General features: G+C 40.5%; 1 protein-coding gene across 2 annotated transcripts in view; it reads right to left on the bottom strand.

Annotated features, from left to right (window-relative positions):
- The window catches only part of VTA1 (vesicle trafficking 1), a 66,427-nt gene that overhangs the window by 21,645 nt on the left and 19,601 nt on the right, over window positions 1-25,181 (bottom strand). For both annotated transcript variants that reach the window (XM_039529638.1, XM_039529640.1), the window contains exons 2-5: window positions 24,242-24,336; window positions 20,258-20,385; window positions 18,969-19,044; window positions 12,703-12,814 (exon numbers count right to left, since the gene is read on the bottom strand). In XM_039529638.1, coding sequence (XP_039385572.1) covers window positions 12,703-12,814; window positions 18,969-19,044; window positions 20,258-20,385; window positions 24,242-24,336 — 411 coding nt within the window. The remainder of the gene's footprint in view (window positions 1-12,702; window positions 12,815-18,968; window positions 19,045-20,257; window positions 20,386-24,241; window positions 24,337-25,181) is intronic.

The following is a 25,181-nucleotide window of genomic DNA, read 5'->3' on the forward strand; positions in this document are numbered from 1 at the left end:
AAACTTTGATTACAGGCTTATCCTTGGGAAGAGTAAAACATCCTAACCTGGATGGAGCCATCTAGGTAACTTCTCTCCTCAAATGATGGCCCAGCCATTATTATCTTAAATCCCTTGAAGGCAGGGCCGGCTCTAGTTTTTTTGCCGCTCCAAGCAAAAAGTTTGTTGGCTGCCCTCCACCCCAGCCCTGGGCTCTCACCCCGCCCCGCCACACCCCTTGTCTCCCCAGCACTGGGCTCTCCCGCACCAGTGCTGACTCCGCCTGCTCCACCCTCACCTCCAGCCGGTCCGGCGCTGGCAGGGTTGGAGTAAGCAGCGGGGCTCCCGGGCCACACCTCAGCCCAGGGTCCCTCCAGCTGGGGCATCTGCCTCCAGGACTGGCCAGGACCCGGGAGGGCAGAGCCGGGGGACCGCCCCGGCAGGGGCTGAGGAGCCGAGGCAGGGTAGCCCCAGAGGAAGCGGCGCCCCGGAGAGCGGGATGTGGGCCCCGCACAGCAGCGCCCCACCCTCTTTAGCTCCACTGCTGCTGTTTCTGGCCGCCCTGCTGCGGTCCCTGGATGGCTGCGGTGCAGGGGGGTGGCTGTCCCGCGGCACCTGCAGGCGGCTCTGTGTGCCCTGCGGGGCGGCCCCCAGCCCGAGTGTCCCCCGTTCAGAGCCTGCCCAGGCCAGCCATGAGGTGTGTGCACTGCTCCCCCGCAACGCAAAGTGCAGAAGCCCCAGGGCGCCCCCTGGGCACAATGCTCTGCTACTGCCAGGGCCGGCTTTAGGCTTTTGCCACCGGAAGCAAAAAAAAAAAAAAAAAAAAAAAAAATTTGGCCGGAATGCCGCCCCTGAAAATGTGCCGCCCCAAGCACGTGCTTGGTTTGCCGGTGCCTAAAGCCAGCCCTGCTTGAAGGTATGTACCTGTATGGCTGTCTTATCCTGTCACTATATTACCTTTCCTGCTTGGCCTCTCAACAACCCCTTTAAAGCCTCCTTTGATATAACTCTATGCATTCAGGCAGGCAGCAATATGCAATTGAACAAGGAAACTAAGTTGCATATAAATTCATAAGAAATAAACATATTCCCAGTTTGTCACACTCCCATAACCACAACTCTAAGTGCTCAGCACTTCTACAATTCAGGCTTTAGGGACTCAGGTTGAACACCGAGAAAAAGACACAGCATCACACAGGAACTCTCTGGAAGAGGCAGGGATAGAATCCAATTCTGCTAACATCATTCAACATCCTTAATGATGACAATCGGTTCTCTTCCTTTAATCTTCTACTCCTCATCCCAATCTCATTCTCACTACCTAGCCAGTCCTAGTCTCTCCTCCGCTCCCAGCTCCCCTACTCAACCTGCACCACACCTGATCTGTCCCTTCCCTACTCCCAGCCTCCAGTCACCTCCCTGCAGTTCATGTCACCAGTTTCATCCCCCCAGCTCCAAGTCTCCTTGCCCAGTTAATCCTAGTCCTTCCCTTCCCCTGCCCCGCCAGGGCTTGCTGTTCTTATCTACTCCAGCCTACTGCATTCAAATAAGGAAGTTTCCTCCTCTATGGTGCCTTGGACCAGCAGGGGGTCATAGAGCTCAGGCAAGACAGGCTTGCTAATCTCAGTTCCAGTTCCTGTCCCTGGCCAGAGCTGCAATCAGAGGGAAAGTCCTGCTTTGCCCCAGGCTGCAGCACACTCAGTGTGCACAGAATATTCCGGGAATTTAGCTGCAAAGGTCTAGCAATTCTCCAAGCATATATGAACTGTGACTTTTATTTATTTATTTATTTATTTTAAAACAAGGCTTGTAACTTGGCCAAATTTGAGCAGTTTTTCACAAGGAAGGCAAGAGGCACATACCTGACACAAAGGCCATCCCCCGCTGCCAATTTTCAAGTCCCAATCCAAAATATGGGGGCACTACAGCTTTTCAAAGAAAAGCTTACCAGAATTTTTTAACACAGGCAAAACAATGTATTTTTCCCTAACTTCATTCTCAGAAATAGCTGAACCGTTTTGGCTTAAATTATCCTGAACAATTCAGCATGAGAAGGACATGTAGCATGGAAAATTTCAAGCCAAATAGTTAAAGTTTTGCAAAGACCTAGTTTACACTACAGATTTAGGTTGATGTAAGGGAGCTTACGTCGACCTAACTGTCAGTGTACACACGACAGCCTTGCTCCGGCAGATATAAGTGCCCTACTACACCAACATAACAACACCACTTCCACGAGAGGCAAAGGGCTGACATCAGTGTAGTTAGGGCAATGCAGCATCTGTGAGGACACTGCGGGTTACTTACATTGGCTGTTGGCTGTCATTCTTGTCAAGTTCATGACTCCATGCTGGAGCCAGGAAATTGACAGGAATGGTGCCAGAGCCACCCAGAGGATTCAGGGGGCCTGGGGCAAAGCAATTTCAGGGGCCCCTTCCATAAAAAAAATTGCAATACTATAGAATACTATATTCTCGTGGGGACCCCTGTGGGGCCCGGTGCAAATTGCCCCACTTGCTCCCCCACCCCATGGGTGGCCCTGGGAAAAATAAACCTGCATCTCGACACAAACCCAGTTTTGAGAAAACTTCTTTACAAGGTATCACTGGTTCTCAGCATCAGCTAGTGCTAAAAGGCACTAAAGCTCATTAAAAGGGTTGGACAAACATTTTCCGTCAAAACTTTCTGGATCGAAAACTAGGGGTTTTTAAAAAGCAGAAAAAAAAATCACGGACATCATCTGCTTTCCTTCAAAATTTGTTGTGTTTTTTTAATTGAAAAGCTGAAATTAGTCTGCCAAAACCTGAATATGGTTTGAGGTTTCAGAAGTGTGTGGCCAAATATTTGCTGCTTGCTGTGTTTGATTGTTTAAAGAAACAATAAAAAAATTCTGCTTAAAAAAAATCCAAAACTTTTGAACCACCTCAGCTTGTGACCAAACAACTGAGCCCATCCAGTCAGAGATTTTTCCAGGTTTCTGATACTCTGCTGGCTTCCTTGACTCATATCTGTCTCCATAACTTTGGGTTCATTTAGCTTAGACCATAAGAACAGCCATACTGGGTCAAACCAGAGGTCCATCCAGCCCAGTATCCTGTCTACTGACAATGGCCAATGCCAAGTACCCCAGAGGGAGTAAACCTAACAGGTAATGATCAAGTGATCTCTCTCCTGCCATCCATCTCCACCCTCTGACAGACAGAGGCTAGGGACACCATTCCTTACCCATCTTGGCTAATAGCCATTAATGGACTTTACCTCCATGCATTTATCTGTTTCCTAGAGACTGGCTCCATGGGGTCCCTCACAAACTGGAGACGGTTACTGTGGGTTTGTCTTTAGTATAGCTTATGTACATACTCCACGAACTGAGCATTTGAGCTTGTTCCAGAATCTGGGATGAGCCTATGTTGTGAAAACTGAAATGCTCAAAATAGCACATGCATGTGAATGGACACAGGGTGCTAAAATTAAATTAACCCAGGGGTACTCAAAATGGGGGTTGGGACACCTCAGGGGGTCACGAGGTTATTACTGGGGGCGTGAGCTGTCAGCCTCCACCTCAAATCCCGCTTTGCCTCCAGCATTTATAATAATGTTAAATATATTAAAAAGTGTTTTTAATTTATAAGGGGGTGGGGGATCACACTCAGAAGTTTGCTATGTGAAAGGGGTCACCAGTATAAAAGTTTGAGAACCACTGAATTAACCCCTCTGGAGCCTCAGGAAATGTAGGGGAGGGGGGGCATCCCTTGGGGTTGGGAAGGAGGTAGGTGGTGTAGGATATTGCTCTTCTCATGTGATTCCCTCCCCCAGTGGCTAATTTTAAATGAAGCTACCCTCACCTGACATGAATCTCCCTATGGCACTGAAATTAAATATAGAATATAATTTGGCATTTGAGAAGTGAAAGGGATGGTAGCCCTAATGGAAAAGCTAACCGTTTGGCTCTTCTGCAAGCCTCAAAGTGCTGAATGAGCTTTAGGGTAGGGAAGGCTGTGCCTCCCAAACAGCCTGGCCCTGCCCCCTATCTGACCCCCACCCACTGCCTGCCCCCCGACTGCCCGCCCCCCTCAGAATCCCCAACCCATCCTGCTCCTTGTCCCCTCACCGTCCCCACCCGCAATCACCACCCCGGGACCCCACCCCTGCTCCCTGTCTGCCCCGACCCCAAGCCACCCCCTTCAGAGTCCTGACAGACCCCCAGAATGCCCACAATCCACCCCCCCCCGTTACCTTTCCCCTGTCTGCCCCACCCAACCTCAGACCCCACCCCCTCCCCTGGACTCCCTGTCCCTTATCCAACCTCCCTGGCCCCTTACCCCCGACTCCCCCCTCACCTGGAGTCTCAGCGCATCCAGGAGCATCCCTGGACAGCTGCAGTGTGGCTCCGGTGGGGCCTGAGCTCCTCCCCGCTCAGAGCCGTGTGGTAAGGGGGTGGGGCTGTGAGCTCCAGTGGGGCCTGAGTTCCCTCCGCTCAGCCTGGAGCTCGCATCCCTGCCCCCTTACCACGCGGCTCTGAGCAGAGCAGAGCTCAGGGGCCCCGCCAGAGCCATGCTGCAGCTGTCCAGGGATGCTCCTGGATGTGCTGAGGCTCCGGGAGAGGGTCGGAGGCGAGGTCGGGTTGGGGCCGGGGAGAGGGCCTCAGCCATTCTCGTGGGGGCCCCTGCGGAGCCCGGGGCAAATTGCCCACTTGCCCTCCCCCCTGAGTCACCATGCTCATATGCTTATTCACCCAAGAGTTCTGAAGAAACTCAAATATTAAATTGCAAAACTACTAACTGTGGTATGTAACCTATCACTTAAATCAGCCTCTGTACCAGTTGACTGGATGATACCTAATGTTATACCGATTTTTAAAAAAAGGCTCCAGAGGCAAACATGGCATTTACAGGCCAGTAAGCCTAACTGCAATACCGGGCATATTGGTTGAAACTTTAGTAAAGAACAGAATTGTGAGATACAAAGATAAACGTGATATGCTTAAGAAGAGTCAACATGGCTTTTGTCAAGGGACATCATGCCTCAGCAATCCTTTAGAATATTTTGTGGAATTGAACAAGCATGTAGACAAAGGGGATCCAGTGGATACAGTGTACTTGGACTTTCGGAAAATCTCTGACAAGGTCCCTCACCAAAGGCTCTTTAGCAAAGTAAGCAGTCATGGGATAAGCGAGAAGGTATTCTCACAGATCAGTAACTGGTTAAAAGATCAGAAAGAAAGTCAGAATAAACGGTCAATTTTCACAGTGGAGAGAGGTAAATAGGAGGATCCCCCAAGGATATGTACTAAAACCAGAGCTTGTTCAACACGTTCTTAAATTATTTGGAAAAGGGGATGAACTGTGGTAAAATTTGTAGATGATACAAAATTATTCAAAAGAGTTAAATCCAAAGCTGACTGCAAAGAATTACAAAGGGATCTCATAAAACTAGGTGACTGAACAACAAAATGGCAAATGTAATTCAATGCCGATAAGTGCAAAATAATGCACATTGGAACACACAATCCCAACTATCCAAACAAAATGATGGGGTTAAATTAGAGGTTATCATGCAAGAAATCTTAGTCACTGTGAATAGTTCTCTGAAAACATCTGTTCGATGTGCAGTGGTTGTCAGAAAAAGCTATGGTGGGAACCATTAAAAAAGGGATACATAAGAAGACAGATAATATAATGCCATTATATAAATCTACATGGTATGCCCTCACCTTGAATAACTTGGTTGCCCCATGTCAAAAAAAGATACATTAGAATTGGAAAAAGTACAGAGAAGGGCAACAAAAATGATTAGGGGTATGAAAGACCTTCCATATGAGGACAGATTAACAAGACTGGGAATGTTCAGCTTAGAAAAGAGACAACTAAGCATGGATATGATAGAGGTCTATAAAATCATGATTGGTGTGGAGAAAGTGAAAAAGGAAATGTTATTTATCCCTTCACATAACACAAGAATTAGGGGTCACCCAGTGAAATTAACTGGCAGCAGGTTTAAAACAAACATAAGGAAGTATTTTTTCACACCATGCAGAGTCAACCTGTGGAACTCATTGCCATTATATGTGTGGAGGCCAAAATTATAACTGGGTTCAAAAAGAGTAGATAAATGTATGGAGGATAGGTTCATCAATGGCCATCAGCCAAGATGGTCAGGGATGCAATCCCATACTCTGGGTATCCCTAAACCCCTGACTGCCAGATGGTGCAACTGAATGACAGGGGCTGAATCACTCGAGAATTGCCCTGTTCTGTTAATTTCTTCTGCAACATCTGGCCACTGGGCTAAATGGACCATTGGTCTGACTCAGTATGGCCTTTTTATGTAATCTTTAGTTGTAATATTATTGCACAGGATTGAAAAGTAGTTGATACAAGAGATAAACAATTAGTTATTTTTAAGATGTTGGATCAGAATTTTTCAGTCAAGAAACTGTTTTAAGTATGAGATCTGAACACACCATAACGTCATTAAGAAATACAAATCTTTTGCAGTGAATCAATACTAGTAAAATTAAATGATTTGTTTCTCAAAAGACACCACACTAACAATCTAAGTTTAAAACATTTGTAGTATGGCAAAGAATGTTTAAAAACTATGTAATAAAACAATTACAGTCTCTTCACATTTCAATTTTATAGTTTTCTTTTTAACAACTGGCAATTCAAAAGGTAAATATTAGGACTTCTGGAGTTTTACAAAAACCTTGTTTAAAACTATCTAGTATTTATATTTCTAATTTTGTTATCAATATATATAGCCAAAACAATATATTTACAGTTCTAGAGCCAATGTGAATGAAATACTATCGTTCTATATTTGCCGTCTTTAACAGTCACATTTTTATTGCCACACAGTGTTTAAACTACTTTTATACATAGTGATAGCAACAATTCCATGGATATTTCATATTGGCAAATATAAACAAATAACTTTTTGCTTTGAAGGTAGTAATCCTATATTTAAAGCAGATCATAAAAGTAACAGAAATCTGGAACATTACCGTAATCATTCTGACACACAATACCAACAACTTTTAAATTAAAATATCATATGGAATACCGCTTAGAATATCATACTGAATATTGGCATAGAAACCATATTTTTGAGGTGTCAGGAACTCCAGACTAGAACTCTAAAGACTGTCTCCTCTTTCAAACTGATCATGTAGAAATTTCAGTTTCCAAATCATTTCATTTTCTTACCCTGGTGTACCATTTCACTCCAATTTACTGCAAACTATGATTCTAAAAACATTTAAAACCCATATTTTCCTCAAGTCAGGTAAGAAGGGTGATTCAGTACCTCCCCTTCTGGAGAGTTAAAGTTTATTGCTTCTACAAATTGCTCCTTATTCTTATGAGAACTGCAAAGATTCCTTGGAACACTCTAATATCAATGCCAATAGTTCATGTATTGTAGTATCTTTATACTTTGTCCATTTAGGATTTTTTTATTTATAAATATACAGCTTATAACTATGTTTTTCTTGACTAGTATAAAAGTCTAGTAGCTGACCCAAGGGTACTCCTGAATGACCTTCATGTGTACTCTATGACTCATATTCTAACCACATTAATAAATCAAGTGTGCCATTTTAAGTTTCCATGGTCTTGTAGCATACTGACAAAAGCCTCCACTAAATCCAAGAGCAGAATTACATAGAGAACACCTATGTTACTGTATAAACATCTCCAAGACTTACAGTATGGTTTTCAAGAATCACAGGGAGCACAACACTTATGGAAAATATGGTAATTTGTCAAGCTGGAGATGGCTAGTTTCATTCTATTTAAACATGTACTTTTTCATTCGCAAGAGGAGGAAGAAAGTGAGCAAGCCGAAAGGAATGGGGAAAGTCCAGCAGTATGTTTAAACAATGCTGCTTTTCTTTCTGGGATGAACAAAGCAAGAATTATGACAAGTTCTTTTTCCAGAATATTCTACTGAAAAATCTACTTGCATATGATCTTTTGGCTCTACAATGCTCAAAATGTTATGGCATACATGCCACATCTGGTACAATGTTAATAATCCCCTGAAAAAAAGTATTTTGTCATTTTATTGCCCATAAATAAAAATACAATATGGCATTAATGCCTAAGAGAGTAATGCCTTACCGAACAAAATAAAACTTGTCAAACAAAAAAATATAGCCTGTTGATTATGAAAAATACATACTACAGGCTCACTTTGAACAACAATGCTTTCATTTGTGTATCATCACCAAAAATACTGTCCCCATTAGTTTACTTTTACTTATAACCCTGGCAATGGGAGTTGCAGTTTTCACTTTTTCCTACAGCCTCTGGTTATGATATGGAGTGAAAAGTAGTGGTTTTAGCACAGTAGTAAGAGTGCAAAACTACTGAATTCTAATCTCCCCTCTGACAGGTTCTGTGGCCTTGGGCAAGTCACTTATCTTTGCTTGTTTCCCAGTCTGTAAAATGAAGAGGCATAATACACTCCTCATTCTAAGGATAAATTAATATTTGTACAAGGTTTTGAAGATTAGAAGTGATATGTAAGTTTTAATAGTAGTAGTAGTACTACACTTTGCTTATCATTCATACAATTTTACAAGAATCAAACAAGTTCTGTGGGCAATCACTAGTTATGGATTTGAACAATAAAAACAAATTCTTTAATTTACAGACTTCTATATTTGCACATTTATAATATATTGATAATAAAAATGAACTCATTTCACAATAGTTCTTTTAACAACATTTTTCAGCTAACTAAGAAGTGCACGTCAAACTGGAGTAAGTTGCACTGATTCAAAGTCATAGTTTACCCAGGGGCTCCACATCTGCACTAGGAGTTTGCATTGGCACAACTACATGAGCATAGCTGCACCAGTGGCTAAAAACCTCAGTTTTAGACAAGGCTTAATTCTACAGAACTACGTAAGAATACAGTTTCTAAACTTGTGCATTGTAGCAACTGGATGCTGTGATCCAGCTCAGAGGCAACTGCATTTCAGTGGTGGTGTAGTGATTCCAGTGTTTGTAAAGTGCTTTGGGTTCCTTTGGTAGGAAAAAATATACTACAATGAAACATTTATAATAATTAGGATAAACTAATAAGCTGGTAAACACACTGAAATATGATTAAATATCAATTCACACAAATGTTTATGAATTTCACTTACATGTGTTCTCAGGAATATATTTCTATGCTATAAAATTTATAATTTGCAGCTACAGTCCTTTAGATGGCCCTATTCATGTCTATTTTTAAAAGTATAAAGGCTAATAAGTAGACTGCATAGTAAAGTAAAACTAAGTCACAATCATTTTAGAAAGTAGTTTAAAAATAACTAATACAAACAGAGAAATCTTTTATGTCTATCAGAAAAAAGGAGGACAGTATAATATAGGTATTAGCAGTAATACTGTTTTTTTTTTAAATAGGTTTCAGAGTTACAGCCATGTTAGTCTGTATCTGCAAAAAGAACAGGAGTATTTGTGGCACCTTAGGGTATGTCTACACTATGTGATTATTCTGATTTTACAGAAACCGGTTTTTTAAAACAGATTGTATAAAGTCGAGTGCACGCGGCCACACTAAGCACATTAATTTGGTGGTGTGCGTCCATGTACCGAGGCTAGCGTCGATTTCCAGAGCGTTGCACTGTGGGTAGCTATCCCATAGTTCCCGCAGTCTCCCCCGCCCATTGGAATTCTGGGTTGAGATCACAATGCATGATGGAGCAAAAACAGTGTCGCGGGTGATTCTGGGTAAATGTCGTCCCTCAATCCTTCCTCCGTGAAAGCAACAGCAGACAATCATTTTGCGCCCTTTTTCTCTGGATTGCCCTGGCAGATGCCATAGCATGGTAACCATGGAGCCTGTTTAGCCTTTTTTCACTGTCACCGTATGTGTACTGGATGCTGCTGACAGACGCGGTACTGCAATGCTACACAGCAGCATTCATTTGCCTTTGCAAAGTAGCAGAGACTGTTACCATCCCTATTGCACCGTCTGCTGCTTTGGAAATTGGTGATGACGGTTACCAGTCATATTGTACCATCTGCTGCTGTCATGGGTGCTCCTGGCTGGCCTCGCTGAGGTCGGCCGGGGGCGCATGAACAAAAATGGGAATGACTTCCCAGGTCATTCCCTTCTTTATGTTTTGTCTAAAAATAGAGTCAGTCCTGCCTAGAATATGGGGCAAGTCTACTAGAGAACCAGAGAGCACAGCCGCTTCGGGTCAGAGCCCCAGATATCCCGCAGAAATGATGAGCTGCATGCCATTCTAGGGGGTGCCCCTGCAACAACCCCACCCATTGCTTCCCTCCTCCCACACCCCTCCTGGGCTACCGTGGCAGTTATCTCCCATTTGTGTGATGAAGTAATAAAGAATGCAGGAATAAGAAACACTGACTTTTTAGTGAGATAAAAAGAGGGGGAGGCAGCCTCCAGCTGCTATGATATTCCAGGCAGGACATCTCCATTATTCATTAAAGGGTGTGGGGGGAGAGGAGCACAGCCTCCCGCTGCTATGATAGTCCAGAACCTCCATTAGACATGAAAGGGGGAGAGGGGAGAGGAGCTCAGCCTCCAGCTGCTATGATGAGGACTGTTACCAGCCCTATTGCACCATCTGCCAGGACTGAATCTCCAGGACACAAAGCTCAAACTTAAAGCATTTTTGCCCAGGTGACCCCAGCCGACCTCACCGAGGCCAGCCAGGAGCACTCACAGGATGATGACGAGGATGGCTATCAGTCATATTGCACCGTATCGTCTGCCACCAGGGAGGGGAGGGGAGAGGATGCTGCTGTTTAGCGCTGCAGCACCCCGTCTACCAGCAGCATCCAGTAGACATACGGTGACATTGAAAAGAGGCGAGAAACGATTTTTTCCCCTTTTCTGGGGCAAATTGAGGACATATTCCTGAACCACTGGCGACAATGTTTGGAGAGGAACTGTGGGATACTGTGGAGTCCTCAGTCCTCTCTCTCTCCTCCTGAGCATCCATTTGATTCTTCTGGCTCCGGCACGCTTGTCACGCAGCACTGCGTTGAGTCCCTGCTGTGGCCTCTGTCTATCATAGCCTGAGTGGAACAGAGTCTGATAGAACAGATTTGTCTCCAGGCTGAACTCTTTTTGGATTTGGAACTGCATGGCCCCGTGCTGAATCAGATGAATGGAATATAGTAAGAAAATATAATACATATAGAGAACATGAAAAGGTGGAAGTAGCAACAGAAAACAAAAAAAAAAAAAAAGACTAATGAGAAACTGCTGAGCTTGAATTAATATGCAAACTAGATACCATTAACTTGGGTTTGAATAGAGACTGGGAGTGGCTGGGTTATTATACATATTGAATCTATTTCCCTATGTTAAGTATCCTCACACCTTCTTGTCAACTGTCTAAAATGGGCCACCTTGATTATCACTACAAGTTTTTTTTCTCCTGCTGATAATACCTCATTTTATTTAATGTCTCTTAATTAGCCCATGAAAGCTTATGCTCAAATAAATTTGTTAGTCTCTAAGATGCCACAAGTACTCCTGTTCTTTTTTTAAACAGAAAGCCTGCAAACACCATAAACAGTACCAAGTAAGGTGTAAACTACAAGAGATTATTTTAAAAAATGGATACCCAGAGGTATCAGTCTAAAAAATGCAATAGGATATCAGCTGATTGCTACATGTATCACTCATCCCATTTTCCTTGTACAACTCTGGCACACATGTATTTTTGGACGAGATATAAACTCTCAGATTTCAGGGCATAAGCCAATCTGTTATTCAAGAGAACTTGGACAAAATGTTCCCTGAGAGCAGATTATTCTATGATCACTACTACAGCATTTCTTGTGCCTTTCTCTGAAGCATCTAGTACTGTTCACAATAGGAAACTTAACTAAACAAACCACTGATCTCATCTGGTACGGCAGTTCTTATATTCCTATTTTCTGTTTTTCTTCATGGCATCAGCTAGTTGCCACTACCTCAAGCAGCATATTGTATCTGAAGGACCAACAGTCTGATCTCTTCTCAAACAGGAAGTCGTGCCCATCCCTCCTTTTCTTTGATTAGATGGGAAGGAGATCGCCAAAGCATGAGATCATGGTTCAGAAAGGTTGAGAACCAGATCCACTATAGTATATGTCTATTTCCTAATGCTTAACACATTTTAAATTAAATTGAAGCACATAAGTCTAGAGATAATATTTTTAGAATCACTTTTCAGAAAAGAACTGTATTGTCTATGGCAGAGCCAGGTATAGAGCCCAAAACCTTAGTACACATCCTGTACCAACAGATTCAGAACTTTACATTGCTACTTGACTACCTTCCAACTGCAGATTTGCTTTAGAGTCAAAGAGGGTATGTGGTATAGAGGATTAATTTACCAGGCCTTTTGCTTCTGAAAATTATTAAATTCCATCTTGAGACATTTATGAAATGAGTTTCATTATCTTTATTTATTTTATAGTTGCCACTTATCCAAAATCACAACATTCCATATACAAGCAAGATTTTTTTTAGTGTTACCAGTCAAGAGAAAAGTCCAATGAAAATCATAAAGATGTCTGGCACAGAAAAGAAAAACAGAAAATTACTGTGAAACATTCACCTAAGCAGGAAAGTGATGATATTAAGTTCCCTTTGGAGAAATATACATAACAATATTCACTTTAATTCACTAGCCCATCCAACCTGTTAATATTACTTTATTTGAAATAGCAATGTGCATACCATCATCTTCGTCTTCCATTCCAATCGGTCCAGGTTGAGGAGTCTCTCCATTCTTTAGACAATTATGAATATATGCTGCCTTCCATCTGGCATATTTTCTGTGCTGAACATTCTGGGGGAGGTTAAAAAATATGTCAAAATGTACTCTAAATTAATTTGTGTGATTTCACAGATTAAGAAAATACACTGGTCTTTAACCTTCTATTTTAAGCAGGATTTAGATTTTCCACTCCTCTCTCAGAATGAAAAAAAAAGTTACAATAACCTTCTCTGCAATTACCTGATACTACAATAAACAACTATTCAAGTAAGTAAACCAGGGAACTAATAAAGACAAGCTCTTACATGGGATCTCAGCAATAGGTGATAATGTGGGAGGTCTTCAATTAATGCAACACTTCAAGATAAGTAAAACAGACACCCTAGTCATCTAGTATAATGGACAGCTCTCTGAGTACTAAAAATTGATAGGTGTTTTGTAACAGTCCACATAGTGAAGTAAATTTTACACTTTGATCATTTCAGAAGATCATTTGATTAAGATTTCATATCTCTACTAAATTCAAATAACTCATCTCTAACCAGTAATACTGGAATTTTTATAAGATATAAAATTTAAAATTCCAAATAGAGCTTTAAAATCATGTTTGTATAAAAGAGGTTATAGTTTCATCTAGAAGTTCTGGTGCCATTAGAAAGACACTGTAAAGTTTACCTTAGCGTCTTATAATGGAGCTAAAATGAATAGATGGAACAGCCGCTTTGTTATATATAGTTGATTATATTTTATAATCTCTGTACATAAGAACAGTGACAAAATCAACTTTTAGTGAATTGTGTGTTACAAGATCAATGGCAAAATACCTTCAATCAACAGAGAAATAAGAGTACCAGGGGTTTAACAAATATTTATATCTTCAAAAAGAGTTTAAAATAACTCTTTTGAAGAGAGTCTGTAGCTAGTTTTGGCAAAACTGGCATTTTTCTGAAGCTGGATGACTGCTGAGCAGTGAAAGTGACAAGTGAAAGTTCATACTCAGCTGCTGGCAGGCTTTCCAATTCCATCTTCATAAAAACAGTTTGGAATTGAGAAAATAAGGAAGGAAAATTTAGAATGTCAATATTTTAAAATCCTTACCTTATTTTTGGCCACCTTCTGTTTCTGGGAAACAGGAACCGCCAGAAAAACCTCTCATCAAGGGCCTTTACAGATTCCTGTTTTTCCCCAAAATGAACGTTGGAGTGATTAAGGTAATTTAAGGGTTTTACTGACTTCAACCATTGCAAAAATGGGATCAGAATGACCTACAGAAAGAAGACAGTGAGCACTCTCACTTGTCACTTTTACAGATCAGTAATCGAATCGTACATATGGCCAAAATAAACTAGAGGAGCCAAAAGACCTTCAAATTTAAGTGACAAATTCAAACCTGGTACAAAAGGGTGCAATTTCACAGAATTAAGTGGAGGTTAGAACTGGTGTAAGAGGTCTATTTATATTTCAGGCAAATTTAGAACGGAGTATAATATGATAAAATGAAAAATATCTGGGCTATTTTATTTCCCCTTGGATGGATGCAATAGATTTTTTTTTAAATTACAAAAAAAGATTTCCAATTTACCGGAGAAATCTTGGTGGGTTAGGAAAGATGATCAGTTATAGACATTCACTTAAGATGGGTGGAATTTTGTTAGGAATGGCCCAACCATAGGTTCGGTCAGATCTGAGATTACCTATTTCAGTGGATTGGACTGGATCTCTCTCTCTGTGTCTGTGTGTGTGTTTGTGAGCGCGCACGCGCACGTGCAGTAGGAGTGAGGAGATTATTGGAGTAACTCTGCCAATCCAATAGATCAAAATTAGATTTGGCAACATCCTTTTCATTTTGCTCTATGATTCGTCCCAGCTTTGGAGTATGCTTTCCACTCAAGACCATGTCATATTGGCAAGGTGTTGCTGGTCAGTATATTTGGAGACAATCATGGGGCTATAAATGCCTGGGGAAGACAGGTAATCTGGCACAGAGCAGACTGTACACATCTTTTAATCTACGCTTTATGGTCCTTCCTGAGGTTTTCATTCATGATTCTGGGGATGTGATAAATAGAGAACCAAAGCTATATTTTTATATTCAAAGCACTATCAGTTGTGAATCAGTCAGACGTCAGTGACATTAAATTAGATAATGCTTTTCATATTTTAGCTGGTCTTTGTCCAGTTGCGTGCTTGGATAGGTCAGGTGAAAGCAGTGGCCCTAGTTTTTGCAACTAGTCCGACCTGCAGGAAATGCCCTATTCTGAAGATGGACTTATTTAAGAATGTATGCAGTGTTGTTGTATCCATGTCAGTCCCAGGATATTAGAGAGACAAAGTGGGCGAGGTAATATCTTTTACTGGACCGACTTCTGTTGGTGAGAGACACAAGCTTTTGAGTTTACACAGAGCTCTTCTTCAAGTCTGGGAAAGGTAGGCTTGGTCTCCTTACTTCAGTATAACTGTGTCACTCAGCGGCATGAAAAATCCACAGCCTTGAGCAATGTAGTTATATCGATCTTAACCCCTTGTGCAGACAGTGCCATGTTGGTGGGAGAGCTTCTCCCACTGACATAGCTACCACCTCTCATGGAGGTGGAGTTATTTTCAGCTTAGATCATCTTCACCAGACGCTACAGGGGCAGCTGCCCCGATGTAAATTTGTAATGTACACTTGTCCATACTAAGAGTGTCACAGCTAAATACAAGATTGAAAAGATAGATTAGCATAAGTAGTTAGCACATATTTTAAGGGATAGTCATAGGACAAAAAGTGGGGGTTAGTGGATTGCAGATTGTTGTAATAAGCCATAAATTCAGTGTCTTTATTAAGACCATAATTATTAATGTCTAGCAAAGTTATGAACTTAAGCTCCCATGCTCCTCTTTTGAAAGTGATGTGCAGGTTTCCTTTGCATATGAAAGGTCAGATATAGGAGTGACTGCTTTTTATGAAAAATGTTCATCCACAGGTGATATGGTGTGTTTTTCATTTATCATTTTCCTGTGTGAGTTCATTTGAGAGCATCATGATTGTCTTGTTTCACCCACATAGTTGTTATTGAGACATTTAGTGCACTGGATGAGATACACCACATGTTTTGACAGCCATGTGCACCCCAAACCCCTGCCCTAAGCCCCCTGCCTGCACCCTGCACCCCCATGCACCCCAACTCTCTGCTAAGCCCCTGCCTGCACCTCACACCCCAACCCCCTGCCCTGAGCCCCTTCCTGCACCCCACCCCCAACTCCCTGCCCTGAGCCCCCGGCCACCCCCCCCACCCTTCCTGCACCCCAACCCCCTGCCGAGCCCCCTGTCTGCACCCCACACCCCTATTCCCTGCCCTAAACCCCCTGCCTGCACCTGGCACCCTCCTGCACTCCAACCCCTGCCCTGAGCCCCTGCTGCACCCCACACCCCCATGCACTCCAACCCCTGCCCTAAGCCCCTGCCTGCACCTCACACCCAACCCCCTTCCCTGAGCCCTGCTGCACCCTGCACCCCTGCCCTGAGCCCCCTCCCATACTCCGCACCCCTCCTGCACCCCAACCCCCTTCCCTGAGCCCCCTCCTATACCTCAACTCCCTTCCCTGAGCCCCCTCCTGCACCCCGCGCCCCTCCTCTGCCCCAATCCCTTGCCCTGAGCCCCTTCCTGCACACTGCACCCCCTCCATGATTTTCGCCTTTTAAAAAAAAAATTTCCCTGGGTGCACACCCTAATGAAATGTGCTGCGCATGCCTATGGTTAGGGATATTCTGGCATGAGACTTCCCTGGCAGGAGGGGGTCTTGGCAGCACAGGCTCCTTTTCTTCTTCGTACCAAATCTGGAATGTGAAAGGAGAGAAGTCTGCCTGGCTGCTTTCCCCTATACCCAGCCTGACAACTTAAGTCACAGGAAGGGCTGCTTGCGCTCTCGCTCTAGCCCCTGAGCAGATGAAACTGTGTAACCTGAGTCCTTGGGTGTAGGGGATGGGCTGGAGGGCAACTGGAAATGTGAATTTATGGGGCTAGAGGCTTTGCAGCCTTCCAGAGCAGTTACCTTGCATCTGGGTGCTTCTGCTTTCCAGCTTCCTCCGAGTGCTGGGATTCTTTAGATTCTGATACCCCTATTCCTCCTCCTCTTTCCTGTGCTGGGCGTGCAAACACAGAACCCAGGCTAGAAGCCCCCAAACAGTCTGGCTGCATAGGAGACTGATCATGTGAGCAAGTAGGGTCTGGAATCCTTGTTGGAGTCAGTCACGTTGGTTGTCAGCTAAGGATGTACAGTTTACATCGTCTCAAGAGCCCAAGGATTGTCCCTCATATGATTCTTTCAAAAGTGTGTCTTTAGCCTTTGTTATGCCTCAGAGACCTTTACTATCTATTCTTCTATATGCAGTGTTGTAATTGTGTTGGTCCCAGGCTATTAGAGAGACAAGGTGTTGAGGTAATATCTTTTATTGAACCAATTTCTGTTGGTGAGAGACAAACTTTTGAATTTACACAAAGCCCTTCTTCAGGCCACAAACTTGTAAGGACAACTGAATCTTCCACTTGATGGAAACAATCGGAGTCTGAAAGACAGGTTTGACCTTACATCTTGGGGTGTGACATAAAAAGATGTAATTATTGATTTCCATCTGCTACTAGGGGGAACAATGTTCCAAGCACCTGGATTTTAGAAGATTAAAAACTGCAGTTTGAACAGTGTTGATTAGTTCTGATTAGATGCAGGTCAGATGGTAATGTAAACTTAGAATCCAGCTTCTTGTGTGAAAGCACCTTTGTCTACCAAGTTCTTTAAGGGACCCATTCAGTTTTCATTGCTGTCAATGGGCATTCTTCCATGGGTTTAAGCCCTAAGTGAAGCTAAATCCCTTCTCCTAACTAGCATAGCTGGGCTAAAATCTGGGGGCAGGGGAGAACAAATGACCATTATCAACTATCTTTGAGAAAGATCACAGCAAGCATCATTTTACTCTGAACCCTCTAGTCAGAGTATAGCTGTGGTACTTCCTGACTGAAAATTTTTGCCAATTTCCATTTGGATAGGTTCTATCCCATCCCCATTCAGAACTTCTGGCATTAGTTTTTCCACAAATGCTACTAAGACCACATATCCTTCTGCTGCTAGGACACCAAGTGGTTTAACATTTCAGCATCTTATTTTGATCGTCCAGGTATTCTAAACTGCCTTTGACTAGATGTGAAATCTGCCTGTGCTAGTCTGCAATGGCTCTCTTTTTATCTCACTGTCCAAAGATTTCAACCTTTTTGTCACACTTTTCCATCAGGACCCTAATTCAGTAAATTCTGCAGAAATACCTTCAGTTTTATGTTCTAGAAAAGGAATAGAAGAACATGAAACATCTTGTTTAGACTTTATCTGCTCCGGTATGTTCCAGTCTAAATCTCCTGCTGCAAGAGTAAGAAAGAGCAGGTGACTCTACCACTGGCAGACATCCTTACTTTAAAGTAGTCCTGGTGGTTGTTCTCATTTTTACCAGGCATACTGTCATCCCATTCAGCCAGGTCTGAAGTCTTTGTCTGAATAAGCAATCTGCTGTAAAAAGTGGCTAGACCAAAGTCTACTTTAGTTACTTGCAATTTTTAGTTTAGAATTGGCTTTCCAGAAACTAGTCCTGGTGGTGCTCAACATACTTATAAAGTGACAATTCATGACATTAGCAGTACATTTGTGAACTGAACTTTGGTACTTGCTGACATCAAACATCACTTTTTAAAAGATATCTATTTGTTGCACCAAAAAATGTATATTGTACTTTAAACTTTATATAGTGCAACCTCAATTATCAGTGGTGAGAAGCGCTTTTCTTTAAATGGGAGAGAAGGAAGAGGACTTAGGCTTCCCCATTTTCCCTCCCCAGTTCCCCATGCGACCCTCCCTCTAGCTGGTGCAATATTTCTTCCCCATGTAAATGCACATTATGTTAATTACTAACTGATAAACACTTGTATAGCTATAAAATTTCTATGCATAAAGGACAAAACACACAACCTGTATATTACACTTATGGAGGAAATACCGGATGTGATTCCCTCTAGATCCTATGATCACAAGAGTGAAGCTGTAGATGGCAATAAAACCCATCTACACTGACATTCACAATTAACAGCTAATATACTGAGAGCCAAACGGTAGAACAAAGCTTTAACAGACTAAAACCATGACTTTGTGTCATAGCTGGAAAGAAGCAATCAATGATATACTGTATACCTGTGTAACTTACCTCTTCAGTGAGCTCCCCAAATACCGACAAAACATCTAACAGGAGACTTGCAGTATAAAAGGACTTTATCATGTTTCTACAAGAAACAAACATTGTGCTAACTTTAGTTTCTTATGATGAATATCACTAGTATTAGGTTTTAAAGGTAAGTATTTTTAGGCCTAAAAATCTCAAAGTAGATTTGTCAATTCATGTCTTAGTTGTTGCAATTGTTCATTGAAGTCAGGTGTATATTCATTTTTTTCAATGAGTTTAATCTGGATAGTCCTACATAACTATTACTTTAATAATAAAGTCTTAAAACAATAACACAGACAAACTGAATAAGGAACTATTTGACATGTAGTACCATAGCAATATTAAGACTTATTGGTGCTTAAAAAATGAGTTAAGGAGATACTATAAACTTTAAAATTATATGTTGTAATCCCTCCACTCAAATTTCTAATCTTTGCTACTAATACCACATGATTAAAATAATTTTCCTTATTATTTGAGCTTTGATGTTTCTTTCAGATTGGACAATGAAAAATAATTAAATCAGTTTCACTTTTGTTTATAGTCAAAGTCACTAACCTTAACTTTGTCATAACACTATCATCAAACACTACAGGGAAATGTTTATTTGTTAAAAAAACAATTGTCACTGAAATTTACAATAAATGAACAGTTTAAAAAACTTTATCCACAATATTTGGATCTAGGGGTCAATTTAAATTGATAATACCCCTTTAACTATAAGGCAAAATACAGATTTTTTTCAAAATTGATCTGGAGTTTTGCTCTGTATATGCCAATTCGTAAGACATTCTAATGTACTTTCATAAAAATAATTACCCATTATTATTATTATTTTCTAGTAATACCATAAATCAAACCACATTAGTGATGTGTCATCATAGATATTTTTGTAGTACAGCCGTAGAAATACTTTTGTCATGTTTGATGACGATGATTCAGTATTGGTCTCAGGAGTCTCTCTTCTTAGGTCAATATAAGGCTGTTTTCAAAATGAGGTACATAATTTGCCAAAAAAATAAGGCATTATGTATTGAAAGCCATTCAGAGACACTAGCCATTTTATAATGGTAGCTTTAAGGGGTAGTGACGAACAGGTTTAAAAACACCACCAAGAGCAATCAGCAGATGACAACCCAATGTTTTTTCCATAAATCAGGAAAGAACGACAGAGTTTGGATATCTGAATTTCTGGACTCTAGATTTATTACTTAGATTAGGTAATGAAGACAAAAGATACTTTCAGCCATTAGCTTTCATTCTTCACTTACTTGTGAAATCGCCCAGCTCTATCTTCATTGTCTGCATATAGAAACATTTTCAAAGCATAGTTCTCCACATGGGCACAGCCAACTATTTCCTGAGTAATAGCTTCATTATCACCCAGCTGCTTTTTCATCTGAAGCAAGTTAAAAATACATATCTGGTTACTGACTAGTTCCCAGCAATTGAATTTCAAGGACATAGGATCAGTTTGCTAATTCAAAACAATCCAGATGCAATTAAACACAGAGACATGATTAACAACTTCAGTTCAGTTTCTTATATTATGACAGAGCGCAGCCTTTTGGGGAGAAAATATTATGAACTAATAGTTCTGAACTATGTGTATTAACATCGAAACATTCTTCACAATGGTCTTTAGAAATACTGAAAGAAATATGCACACATGTTGCTGGGAAGGAATATCTAAAGTACTGTACATCATTTTTTCCACTATCTGAAAGACCATATGTTCTGAACTCTGAGTAAGGATTGAACACTACCCAATTCATAATGTGTGTTTCATAGAGTCACACTGTAGATCAGTGTGACTATATATTTTTTATGTCTTACAAAACATTTTTGTGCTGCACATTATAGTATTTAATAAAAACTCAGATCTAATGAAAAGGAAGTCCCAGCTCTAACCAGACTGCTCTAATGACCTAAATATTTACTGGAATGCTCAGTCTAAGCAGTGAACTGCAATTCAAAGACCTCTTTTCAAAGATGTTACAGAGTACAAGAAGCCTCAGGTTTCCTAATAAAATCCGCAAAGTAAATAACACTGGTACAGTTACAACAGGTGGATGTAAGGTTCCTGAATAGACTTACTGTTTGCATTTAAAGAAATCTCAGTTTATCCTTACAGAACAAAAAATAGGAATACTACACATAGTACAAACCTACAACTTCTATACTGCCAAAAATTGTAAACTTTGAATGATATTTCTTTTTTCAAAGGGTGCACATGAATAAAGTTTAATTTTACAGGCTAGACATCTATAATATTAGGAACACCTACAGCAATGTAAAAAGCACACAAAATACCCCAAAACAGTCCCTCGAGAGTTTAGACCTGAAATGTAAACATTATCGCAAATAGTTCTCTCTCTTTACAAAGGTAAATTAAACATGATTATCGTCATAGTTACGTTACAAAACAACTGGTATTTGAGAAAGCTTATTTTTCTTCCCAGTGAATTATCATTATTTGTAAGTAATTTTGTCAGACTTATATTTGACCTAAAATATGCGAACTTGTAGTCATGATTTTATTTATTGAAGATGAACTCTGTCATTTCATGCAGATTTCCTTAGCCAAGATTTTACATATAAAGGTATTAATAAAGGTACTCCAATATAAAGGAATAGATATTCAAAGGCTCAAATAGCACACAGGTGCCTAACTCTCATTGAAAGTCAATAGGAATTAGGTATCTAAAGCTATGCCTTTGAAATTCTTCCCCAGAGAGCATTGTAGTGCTGAGGTTGAACATTATGTACTAAATTATGGTTTATAATTCAAACCTAAAAGCATTCACAATGGATTTACTTTGCTAGAACCATGTAAGATAATACAATTATCTAATGCAAAGGCATATCCACACAATATATGTAAAATATTTTATAATGCAGTAACAAATATACAGTATTAAATAAAAATTAATCATGATTATTTACAAAATAATGATTTTCATAAGAAATTTTGTTCCTGGTAATTTCCAGACAGTTCAGTTATTATTCTTTAAGCCATGTTACTTTTACAGTTATACAGCATCTGCATTTGACTAAGCATGATAACTGTTTGTACCCTCACCACCCGTGACAAAGTCTGACCTATCACATCCACAAAAGCTCAAAAAGCCCTGAGGAATATTTAAACCAGACCAGAAAGACATTTCTGTGCTTCTGCTGGCTAGTGAAAAACAACTATGCCTGTTGTTAACAAATCATCAACGCCTCTTTCAGAGAAGCTAAAATGACAAATTACCCAAAAATGCTTGCCTGTGCAAGCACTAAAAAAAAAAAAAAAATCTGATGCTTAAGAACCTTCCAACTATAGTTCTGTCTCCAGCCTCCCATTCCTAGGCAAAAGAGAGAAAAGGGCAACAATTAACTAACAAAAAATGACATGTGCAACATCCTCGATTCTCCACAGCTGAGCTTCAGACAGGGGCAACACCATGGAGACAACTTCTTATGGCAATGGGTAGAGGCCACATCTCAGTGCTCAAATTATTTGACCTTTTTTCAGATATAGATTAATTAGAATCATAGATTATTAGGGTTGGAAGGGACCTGAACCAAACGGAGCTATTGGACCACCTAGATAACACAGCTGAAGTAGATGGTGTAGTACTACTGCTCCAGTCACTCATTTCCAAAAGGATTCAGAGAGTGGTGATGGGAAATTGCTCTTCTCCGAGACACAAAAGTTATTTCATCTCCCCCTTTTTTTCCCCCATAAGACCATTTGAAGATGTGGCAAAATACAACAGGCTCCAATGCCAACATGTCAATGACACTTTCCTGTATATAGCATTTTTGAAAGATAAAAGCTGTGCAAAAATGTCATTATGCCAACAAGACAGGAGCTACTGAATTAACAGCTAGCTCAGACTGAACGTAGACAAGACTGAGGCAGTGCTGGTAAGAAAAATGCTTTGAAGAACTAGCTGGTACATTGTCCTTGGCTTCATATTCAAATAGTGTAATGCTTTGTGAATCTCTTTAACACATCCCTAAGCTAAGGCATCAGATAGTATCAGTGGTATTAAAAAAAATAAATAAAAAATCCTCCTTCCACTGCAGTTTGCTAGTAAACTTTACTATTTACTCCCAGATGAGGCTCTTGCCTCAGTGATCCATGCATTAGTCACCTCCAGATTCAATTATCACAATTCACTCTATTCTAGGATAGAACATAAACACAATGCAGATACTCCATCTTGGGTTGCCTCTCTGCAGAGTGGGATAGACTTCCATCAACACTTCACTTCTGTGTTCCCTCCATTGCTTACTAGTCCATTTTCATTACATGTTCAAAGATTTGTTATCAGAGATCAGAATAGCTCAAAAAACAACCACTTTGAGGACACATTGCAATATCCTTCATAACTGGCATGATTATGATAAAAAAATATTTTCCAAGCATAGCTTTCCTTCACCAGGGAGGAAAGAAAGGAAGACAACTCTATGAAGGGCAACAGGAATTTTACATTAGAAGTCATTAGGTGGCATTCAGTTTCTATAACTTTATTGATGTATTCAACCATGCATTTCCTTTTCCAATTTACTCCTCTTCAGTTTAAGATACTTTTTTCTTTTGCACAGTATTGGTCCTTGCTTCTCAGAGGCTCAGATGATTATTTACATAATAAGTGAGTAAGATTAAGGTTGCCACATTATGAATTCTTGACTGATCGAGTTCAGAAATTACGACAGATCTTAACATTTTAGATTGTTATGTTAGTTGATCTTACCAGAATGGAAAGAGATTTATTCCTTCCAGCAAGACATTTGGGGTAAGATTTTCAAAAGGAGTCAGCACTGAGTTAACCACATCCACTGATGTCAATGGTAAAACTCTCATTGACTTCAGTAGGAGAAAAGATATGCCATGAATGAGCACTTTAGAAAATCCTATCCTTGGGTCATCTAATTTCTCAGTAGAGTTTAAATAAAGTATCATTGTAACATGTTTACTTCACGTGGAATTTTACTGTTAACATTTTGTTTGTATTAGATTTCAGTTAGGTTTGTGTAAATATATGTAGACCCTCTCCCCCTTTTCAATCCTTCTGTCACCTAATTTAAAAACAATACATTACAACAATTAAACAGTATGCTTGCACCTATAGGTTTGTTTCATTAAGTAATGCTAAGGGAAAGGCAACTCCAATTGTTTAAAGATGATTTTTTTAAAAAGTGAGGTAGTAGCAGATTCTGTAATAGTAAAGCAAAAAAACAACAACCCCACAACTACTTACAGTTTCCAATTGATCCATTAGTTTGGATAAAAATTTGCGGCACTCTGGGGTTTTACTGTCAAGCTTCATCCCAGTCTGCATAGCATACAAACGGCCTTAAAAGGAGAGAAAATATTAAAAGGTCACTAATTAAGTAAGTAAGTAAGTGTGTGTGTCTCTCTCTCTGCCCCAAAACCAGATATTCTTAGAAACAATTTCATTTTCACATCACAACTCTAACCCTATTGAGTGTTCAAGTACATTTGTTATTGCAGACTTCGGGCAAACTGGATTCTGCAAAGATTTATGCATGTGCTTCACTTTTTGCACTTAGTAATCAATTGATTTCAATCAGTAAGTTTTTGCAGACTGAGGCCTAAAATATAACTATAACGAAGCATTTGTAAATAAACACCATCTTATTTCATCTCCCTTAGGTATAAGAGTTTATCCAAATTAGAGTGATAATTAGGAGTTATAGATCCATTTCCCTCATTAAGAGGCCCCCTTTTTGAAAGAATAGCGTATGTCAGGGGCTGATCCCAATTAACTAATAGGTTTAGAGTTTAAATTTCTCTTCTAATAGTTATTTTTTAAAAAAATCTTGATTTAATAGGATTAAATTTAAAGTTTGACAGGTATAACCAACCTGTCCAATTTTAATATTTTTGGAATTTAAACAAGAATTTTCATTTTGTAGTCTCAAAATGCAGATTCTCTATCCAGAGAAGTATTCTGAAGTTACCCCTTTCCCTGAAATTACTGTATCTGATTTCCTGAGGTCCCTTCCAACCCTAATAATCTATGATTCTAAAATAAGGTTTGAAATTATGCTCTATACCAGAGATGGCCAAACTTACTGACTATCTGACTCTCTTCTTTATACGATAATCTTCAGAAGTTTGAGAGTTGGGACACAAGGCTTCCACCATGCAGGAGGCTCATGACAAGGCTGAAGCCC

This window comes from Mauremys reevesii, linkage group 3 (genome assembly GCF_016161935.1).
Source record: "Mauremys reevesii isolate NIE-2019 linkage group 3, ASM1616193v1, whole genome shotgun sequence".
In the NCBI taxonomy this organism is placed as follows: Eukaryota; Metazoa; Chordata; order Testudines; family Geoemydidae; genus Mauremys; species Mauremys reevesii.